Here is a 9,782-nt window from a genome sequence, read left to right as displayed (position 1 = left end):
TTGTTGTTCTAAAGATTTTTATATAGTTTATTAAATGAATACTACATACATATAAATTCAGAGAAATGATAAAAAAAAACTCAAAATTCATGACATTAACAATAAAAAGTCATAAGTGTCTTAAAACATACAAATAAAAAACAAAAATGGCAGCAATTGTTCTGATGTACTGCCATATATCCATTATCCACAAAAATAAAGCTCACTCTATGAAGCCAATGCCCCCCAAAATTGAAAAGGACCAAAAAGCTATATTTTTTTTTTTGAAAAGAACCAATTACTTGAAATGCATGTCATGAAAATATTTTAAACCTAGTTTCAAATTCAAATAAGAGGCACAAAATGCAATCTCCCTAGTCCTTAATTGGATCCATGCCATCAAGTGCTCACTATCCCTACCCACATGTGAATGCTACTGTAACTTCAGAGAATCAGAGTACTGCAGTGGTGTTTGTAAAACCCCACTAAAACCATACATATGCTTAATTAGGGTTCATACAAACCTGATGGATTAGGTTCAAAATTTATTAAATAAACTGTAAGAACAAGATTAAAATTATTTAGAGAAGTCCCAACTAATTAATCGTGTGGTGGAACTATGTCAATTAATTTTTGAGCAGAAGAAAAACAGTGAGATCTTACCTACCTTTTCATGTATTGCTGCCACCCTCCTCCTAAACAAGCTTCCATGATGAATTCCCTTAATTCCAAACACACAAAAAGAAATGGTGGCCCATTTTGTGAGAGATAATGAAAGGAATTATTTAAATTTTCTCTTGAAAATGAAAAAAAAATACACCGTGCAATCATGAGTTGGTTGTTAGAAAATCAATTTCGAATGTTAGACACATCTCAATTTAATCATTCTCTCAAAACATAGTGAACAACATTTTAGGTCAAAACACAATGACACAAACAATCGAAGAATCGTGACAGAGATGTACCTCAATGACAGTGACTGAGAGTGAATGGAAAGACACACAGCTTCAATTTTAATTACCTGAGTTAGTTAACATCGATTAGTTAAATAATCGATGTTAATATCAAGTCCTTAACAATTTTAATATCGGTTATTTAAATAAACTAACTCAACTTATTTACAAAAATGTCATCATATTTTTCTTAACATCGATTTTTTAAAAAATCGATATTAATAGTATAATGTTAAATCTACATGTTTTAGTAGTGGATATTTTATATGATTTATTATAATTCCAATAAATGTCACTCCATCAAGCCATAAGACATGATTGTGTTTAGAAAGATAATGTGTTATACATGTTTGGTTCTATAGTAAAAACTAAGGATTTTAAGAAAACGAAAAAAACAAAGAGCTATATGGACTGGTTAATAAGCATATAACTGATATAATTAGAGTAACTTTTCAACTGTTGAGAACATATCCAATATGCAGATAAAATTCTAAGCAACATTGTTTAACCTTTGTTTTTTCATTAGAGTAAATGGCATACATTTACTTATACATGCACCATTGCTTATATAAGCAACTTCGCTTCACCAAACTTATACGGTAAATAATATACCATATCTTTTGATTCAAGCATTGTAGAACCCAAAAAATTAACTTGAACACTCAACTTAGCAACATTAGCATTAAAGTAAATTTTGTGTAGAGTTCTTAAATTTATGTATAATTGTAAGACCCACAAAATTAATATAAACAATCTATTTAATAAGCAATCTGATTTCATAGATCCTCTCAGATAAAGTAGATGTTATTGCACCATTACTCTTAATAGTGACGTGAGTTTTTAAACCTAATTGGATCAAATACTATACAAGTCTTCTTTTATGAATTTCCAATTTTGGATGGACTTCTTTTATATGTATGCCACGTGTATATCTTTCTGCTATTTCTTTTATCCATTCAAAAAATTTAATTTCCATTGCACATTACAGAAAATTTCTCACTGCTATAGTAAGCTATAGAAGACTGCCAAGAGTGAAGACATGAAGGTCTCAAGGTGGACAAAGTGTAAAGAAAGCCATTCTCTTGTATTAACAGTACACAAAAGAAAAAATAGTGTGTATGGTTCTAAATTGCGGTTACAGTCGATCTTACGGTTATGTTGTGATCCTTGACAAACCATTATGTTGCGGCCATGGTCTCAATGAGGTTGCAGTCGGTTGAAAAGCTTTTATGTTGTGACTGTAATTGCAGTTAAAGACTGTAATTTAGAACCATCTGTGTGTGCATGCATGCAATGACAATTGTGATTCTGTTCATCATTGTAAGCCGGGCAAGCAACACCTTAAGCCCAAACAATTTTGGATGCAGAAATGGAATCTCAAGATGCAAGGTGAATTCATATTTTTAACGATTCAAATTCTCAAACAAGTCATCTCAAAACTTCATATACTTACTCTACCTGTTATATTAATTTGTAAAGCCAACGTCCAGAATTAGTAAACCAGATGTAACCAAATAACTTTTATTACTTATCAGGTTTTGGAGTCAGTAACTCTAGAAACTACTTTAACTGATGCTATATAGCCAAGGTTTTAAATATCGGTCACGGTCGCGTTGCATGCAGTTTCATCATGTTTGTTGATATCGTGGCAAACCGCGGACAAATCCAAATTTAGGTCATGGATAATTAAAAAAATCTTGACGTTGAGGCCAAAATCACAGTGGAGGACCATTTTTCAAAACCTTGGCATATATCTGCATCTCTACTACGGAGAATGTGGTGGCGTGTCTGGCATGTTCAAGTAATCAGAAATCTCCATAACCAATGGATAAACATCTGTTTTGGGATTGTATTGCTGAAACACTATAACTGATGCAGAAGTGGAGAACTCAGAAGAAGCCAAGTAGCTTCCAACAGGACCAAGTTCAGGGCAATCACTTGTGTCTACCAAAGGTACCACCGGGGGCATTCTACCTACCAAAATTAGATTGCTCTTATTCATCTCCCTCATTGTTGTCAGAATATCTTCTTTGCTTTCTACCAACCTTTCCTCATACATTATTGATTCTGCATTTTTGCAACACACACCTAAGAACTCAGACCAAAAGTGCTCATCCTCTTGTTTCTCTACATCAGTGGTAGTTCCTTCAGCCACTTTAATTACCTTTCTATCCTTGTCTGCTGTTACACCAATCAATTTGGCACCAAAGGCCAATGTCATCCCAGGTGGAACTACAAACTTCACAACAGTGATTGAAACACCAGGATGCTCAGCCATTCTCATCCCATAGGCGAGTGCTTCGCGGTCGTCTCGCCCACCAAAGAAACCTACAACAACCTTGTATGACACATCACTGGCTTGGACTTGGCTTGTACCACCAAGGCCGCGATCAACCAAGATTCCGACTGAGCAAGGAGCATGGCTGAGAACTAGGCCGTTCATCGCGCGCAACGAGTTTCCTACCGACTCCATTGTCCCGTCGAAGCGTTGGTGTTTGTGGAATGGGAGGAATATGATTGCTGCTCTCTTTTGGTGCGCACTGGTGCAAATGTCTTCATGGATGTTGCTGAAAGCTGATATGGCTGTCATAGGGCGAACATTGACACTACTTAGATGGCCATAAGCCTGAAATGCAATCACCACTTGGTCTCTATTGTCATGCTTTTTGTTCCAAAAGGGCATGCCATTGTTGCGCGCCGTATGAACCATTGTGATCGCTGATGGTCGCTCCGAGAGCTCCATCAAGTGCATTGCATAGACACATAGCTTTGCCCTCTTTTTGGTTCCTCGTGATGACTCTATTAGATTGATCAAGGTGGGAATATTGCGGGTACTATGGAAGCATGCCAACACTCGTAGCTCGGTGTTAGGATCGTTGCGTTGAACTGTTTTATGCGTGTAACGTGATCCTGTCCGAGCTGGTTTGTACACTGCCATCACTATTGGGGTCGTGATGAAAGTGGTGAACAATGCCATTAATACACAAATTGCAAATGCTTGGTCGTTTAGTACCTGCACATTTTGCAAGAGATATATGATTGATTAGTTTCAATATCAAACTGAATGATTTTCTGGCTTTTGTTAGAGTAAACTATCTAATCATCATCTCTGAGAGAGCCTTCGTGAAATTACACAAATTATTCCTCTTTTTTCTGCTCCTACACTAATCTCTTAATTCTTTGAAAAACATTAAGTTGTATTCCCTACAAGATAGGGTACGGTAAATGTTAAAAAAGCATGAAGAGTTTGTGTCATTTCAAGAAACCTCGAGGTGGATAGTGTAGTTTACTCTTTTTTATTCTTTTAAGGCTCAAATATACTTTTCTTTCATCCAATTTAGTATTTATTTTATTTATTTTCGATCTTATAATTTTTTTTAGTCCTTATAAAATGTATTTATTTTATTTTTTATCCTTAAAGTAATGTAGATAGCGCTTTGAATAATAAAAAAATATTTTAAATACTGAAAAAAAAATATCATCTAAAGCACTTTAAAGATAAAAACAAAACAAACATATTTTATAAAAATTATAACAAAAAAAATAATTTTGCAGTAATGAGCATCAGATTTTACAAGATACCTTGCGATCCTTGCCAATGTTGAGAACAATTAGCTCCACCAAGCCCTTAGTGTTCATGAGAAATCCAAGGGCCAAGGCTTCTCTAAAAGGAACCTTACATAACAGTGACACCAGGAATGTGCCAATGATCTTTCCAAAGCAAGCAGTGAAAATAACAAGCACTAGCATACCCCAAGAAAGAGCTCCACTTATACTTGCCACATCAGTCTTCAAACCACTTGACACAAAATAGAGAGGCAAGAAGAGGCTCATCACAAGGTCCTCTATCTTCTCAATCAACGCCCCTGCAAAGGGACCATCCTTAGGCATAACAATGCCAACCACAAAAGCTCCAAAGAGCGCATGAATGCCGATAGTATCGGTGATGAAACCACAAGCCAGGACTAGTGTCATGGTGATGCATATGTAGATCTCCTGCACCGGTTCGCCCTCGGGCGAACGCTTAGCCATCATTCCAAGTAAGGGACTTATGGCAAACATAGCAAAGAGGACAAAGCCAGCAGCACAAAGTATAACCCATAAGGAAACAAGTGGGGATGTGTTGGAGCCAGAAAGTGCTATGGCAAGTGCAAGTAGTATCCATGCTGCAACATCATTGATAGCAGCTGCTGACATTGCTATGCGACCGACATTGGTTGTGAGGAGTTTTAGCTCAGCGAGGATTCGCGCAAGGACGGGGAATGCGGTGATCGAGAGAGCAACACCCATGAAAACAAGGAACGAGGTTGGATTAGCATTCTTCGATATGGTGGCTCGAAGCGCATATGATGTGCCAATGCCAAGTATAAAAGGGAATGTGATGCCTGAAAGAGCAATGAATAAGGCCTTGTGACCAGTTTTGCGTATAGAACGCAAGTCAAGCTCAAGACCCACCAAAAACAAGAAGAATAGAAGACCAATGTTGGCCACAGTTTCAAGCACAGTTAAGCTTCTCTTGGGGAAAATTGTGTTCAGGAATTTCTCACTCCTTCCCATTGCAGATGGTCCAAGTAGTATTCCTCCCTGCATTTATTTTCCAATGCAAGATGCATCCGACCCCACATTAAATTTTTCCATGAATTAGAATAAGAAAAAGAAAACATTAAGAATCCGTTCCATAGAGTGAAAAGAAATGAAAAGAAAGTGAATTGAAATAAAAAAATTTAAATTAAAGAAGAACGTAAAAGTGTGAGTCCTACATTATTTTACTTACTGTTCATTTTTCTCTATTTTCACTGTTGTTCTCTTCAAACAAACACAACCTAAATGGCCATGATCACATTTTGGAGATTTTGAGAAAAACAAAAAAAGTGACTCAAAAAGGCTCATTTTTTAAAATAAGCTAGGCATTTATTCATTAAGAAAAGAAAACCATGAAATCTAATTCTTATTATGATGTCTTATTAGCAATACGAAAAGAAAACTTACAATGACCTCTGCAATTACTCGGGGTTGTCTCAGAGGTTTGCAAATGAATGCAAGGAATCTGGTAAAGACCACAACCACACATATCTGGAGGATTAATAGGGGAAGCGCATAATCCAAGGGATTTTCATGTTGGAATGCCCCATTGGACGTGGCCTTCATTGGTGCTGGACATTTTGAATCAGGACTCGCCATAATTCAATTGATTGCGTGTTTTGTTTCACGTTTGGAATGTGATTTTTCACCTTTCAGATGTGATTGTCAGAAGCTAATAGTTATAACTTTCACATCCTAAAGGTGATTTTATCTATTCTTAATGTGTTTCCGAACATGATGTGATTCAGATTTCAGACTATGAAATGAAACACTTGATTCATGTAGACAGAATTAACAATAGCTTCATTTCTTTATATCTGCTATGTAATGTAAGTGAATGGAAATCTTGGTTTATAAGAACGGAAATACACTTGCCAATTATGGTACGTAGCAGAGGCAGATAAAAAAAGTAAGAGAAGGTATCACATTAATTGGAAGCTGGTGATGAATTATGAACACACACTAACGCAAATTCTGCTGGATGGTGATTGGAAAAGGCAATGAAGCTTCGATGACTTTACTCCTTTGCTATATATAGTACTATAGCATGTTTGTCGACTTTTGTGACACCAGGGCATTGTCTTGTCCTAATAGAAAATATAAAACAAATTTGTTATATATTTAATTTTAGGGAATCTTGAAAGGTTTAATTTATTCGTAAACGTTGAAAACTTATTTTAAGAATATGGGTTTATCTAGTTATTAAAGACGTATGGCATGCAAGGGAATTAAATGATAAAAAAAAATGACATTCAGGGCCACAATAGTGTCCTAAGCACAGCCGAGGTGGACGACCGTCCAGGAACATACTTAAAGATGAGCATAAAAAATTTTAGACAAAATTGTATTTTTTTGTCTCTCAATTTATCTTCAGTTTCAGATTTGGTCTTCAAGTAATTTAATTCATAAATTTGATTCTTTTATTTTGTAAAATCGTGCAATGTTAGTTCCCCAGGTCATAATTGGACGTTGGACGTTAACAAGTGATGTTAACGGTCACGTGTCACGTTCTTATTAGATAATAACCGTCACGTGTCATGTTCTGATTAATCAATAAAAACAATAATTCATTTCATCTTCTATGGAGTTGATATCCAATTATAACATGACATGTGACAGTTATCATTCAATAAGAACGTGACACATGGTAGTCAACATCATTTGTTAACGGTCAATGGTCAATTGTGGCTTGGGGGACCAACATTGCATGATTTTACAAAATAGGAAGACCAAATCCGAAACTGGAGATAAACTGGGAGATCAAATTTGCAATTTAGCCAAAATTTTATTATTTAGTCTATATAAATATTAAAATAAAAATTTATATATTTTTAAAGATATATTAAAATTTTATTATGAATTATTGTCAAAAAAAAAATTACTTACAAGTTATTCTTGTCGCTTCATCGTATCGAACTACTTAAACACTATTATGTAGAACATTTACAATGCACCATGTCATTCGTGACCTCTCATAATTTGTGTCTTGTTCTCTCTAATGGTGGAGGGGTATAACAACTAGGGGCTTTCATCATGTGAATTATGATTGTTCAATTGTGACCTTTCGTGCTCCGTTGGAATCTTAAAATCCAACTATGAACCTCTACCCATTAGTTGTCATGATCTACTGTATCACAAGGACAATATCCAGATAATTATATGCGCATGATTTTCTAGATTCCCCTGAGACCCCAAAAATATCAGGATCAACCCTCATAATCTCCACTAAAAAAAATATTTGCATTTCATTCTCTTTTATTCAATATGACATCGATGTAGTGTATTCATTAGCTTTACTTATATCTAATTTTTGCAAAGTGACGGGTCATTATCTTTAGTAAAATCTCTTATCCATCCACAACTCTAGAACTTAATTGAGATCTTACATAAGAAAATTAAACATAATTTTACTCATACCAACAGCTTATTGATATTGATAATCCATTCTCTAGCAATATCTTTCTTTTTTTCTAAAAAAAAATATAGATATCATCAAATTCAAATCAGATACGCTTTACAAATAGCCCTCTATTTCAGCATTACTCATCAATCATTTAAATATTATTCGTAGACCTTTAATCACCCCGTACTACGCCACTTGACACATGCATTTGTAAAGCGTGGCTATACTTAATACTTAAAACTGAATCAGATTCTAATACAAATTCTATTTATTTTCATAGTGTGGTTTAGCATGGTAATTGGTATAAATGGTGTTGGTTCTAGTTATAAATTATGTTACTCTTAATCTGCACAAGATCAAAAACAAGCAAAACACAGAAAATACAGCAAAGCAATGCACAACAAAGCAAGAACCCAAAGATTTACGTGGTTCGGCAATGTGCCTACATCCACGGGAAAACGCAGCTCATCATCATCACATTGATCATAAAATTACAAGTTCAATACAAGCAGCAGCTAGCTTTGACCTCTCTTGGTTTCTCTTTCAACAAAACCTCTCTCAATCACCTAGCTCACTACCTCCCTTTTGAACTCTCTGATTCCTGCAGTTTTTCAACTTCTCTGTTTTTCAGCCACTCTCATAAGAAAAACCACACACTGCATTACATGATCAAGAATATATATGTACACTCTAGCTATGCTTAGGTGCCAAAACCAATTCAGTTATAATAACTGAAAACAGTTATGACAGCACCAATTTAAAGTCTTCTCACTTGTGCCATTTGTGATTTTGAGTCACACACCACAAATCTCCACCTTGACTCTAAATCAACAAGTGTCTACCTTGTGATTCAGGGCTGCACTTCTACCAATCTGCTTTAGGCATCTTCAAAATTTATCAAATCCAAGCAGTGCTTGAACTTGACACTAGAGAGGGACTTTGTGAACATATCAGTCGGGTTTTCTTCTGTTGAAACCTTCTCCACCTTCACCTTCTCAGATTCAATCACATCTCTGATGAAGTCTAGTTTCACATCTATGTGCTTTGTCCTCTCATGGTACATTTGGCAATTTGCTAAGTGAATGGCACTTTGACTGTCACAATGAATTGTGATACAAGTTTGTGTTATTCCAAGTTCATTAATCATACCTTTAAGCCAGATTGCTTCCTTCACTCCTTCAGCTAGGGCCATGTATTCTGCTTCAGTTGTTGAAAGAGCAACAACTGATTGTTGATTTGCTTTCCAACTGATTGTTGTCCCAAACAAAGTAAACACATATCCTGTTAAGGACTTCCTTGTGTCTACATTTCCTGCAAAATCTGCATCTACATAGCCAGTGACTGCTGCCTCGTGTGCTGCCCTCTTGTACCTTAAACCAGCTTTCAAAGATCCATTTAGATACCTTAGTGTCCACTTCACAGCTTCCTAATGTGCGCTGCCAGGATCTCCCATGAATCTGCTTATAATACTTACAGCATGGGCTAAGTCAGGTCTGCTGCAAACCATTCCATACATTATGCTTCCAACACCACTGGCATAGGGTGTTTGATCCATTTTAGACCTTTCTTCAGTTGTTTTTGGTGCTTGAATAACAGATAGCTTTGTATGATGACCAAGTGGTGTGCTAACAGGTTTGCTTTGATGCATCCTAAACCTTTCCTCCACTTTCTTGAGGTAGTTGCTTTGGGACAAGAATAGTTCACCCTTTGCCCTGTCCCTATGAATATCAATTCCGAGTATCCTTCTAGCTGACCCTAGATTTTTCATCTCAAATTCTGTGTTCAAGCTTTCTTTGAGTATCATAATCTCTTTCTTATCCGCACTTGCAATGAGGATGCCATCCACATACAAGAGAAGATAAAGA

The 9,782-nt window shown here is 35.9% G+C and overlaps 1 protein-coding gene across 1 annotated transcript; it reads right to left on the bottom strand.

Annotated features, from left to right (window-relative positions):
- Positions 1-2,547: 2,547 nt before the first annotated feature.
- LOC114381007 (cation/H(+) antiporter 19-like) lies at positions 2,548-6,308 on the bottom strand. Its single transcript, XM_028340168.1, has 3 exons — positions 5,922-6,308; positions 4,515-5,516; positions 2,548-3,945 (listed from the first exon to the last, which is right to left on the bottom strand). The coding sequence occupies exons 1-3, from the start codon at positions 6,111-6,113 to the stop codon at positions 2,698-2,700; spliced, it is 2,442 nt and encodes an 813-aa protein (XP_028195969.1). The 5' UTR covers positions 6,114-6,308; the 3' UTR covers positions 2,548-2,697.
- Between the last annotated feature and the right edge of the window lie 3,474 nt (positions 6,309-9,782).

Source organism: Glycine soja, chromosome 13, assembly GCF_004193775.1.
Source record: "Glycine soja cultivar W05 chromosome 13, ASM419377v2, whole genome shotgun sequence".
Classification (NCBI taxonomy): domain Eukaryota; kingdom Viridiplantae; phylum Streptophyta; class Magnoliopsida; order Fabales; family Fabaceae; genus Glycine; species Glycine soja.
Note: the sequence above shows the minus strand (reverse complement) of the source record. Positions and strands in the feature narration are given on the sequence as shown.

What these genes read in the sequence shown, in the direction of transcription:
- LOC114381007 (XM_028340168.1), bottom strand. Translation starts at nt 6,113, where the DNA reads ATGGCGAGTCCTGATTCAAAATGTCCAGCACCAATGAAGGCCACGTCC. An exon ending in GAGTAATTGCAGAGGTCATT is followed by an intron (nt 5,517 to 5,921) that starts GTAAGTTTTCTT and finishes AAATAAATGCAG; the next exon opens with GGAGGAATACTACTTGGACC. An exon ending in ACATTGGCAAGGATCGCAAG is followed by an intron (nt 3,946 to 4,514) that starts GTATCTTGTAAA and finishes CAAAATGTGCAG; the next exon opens with GTACTAAACGACCAAGCATT.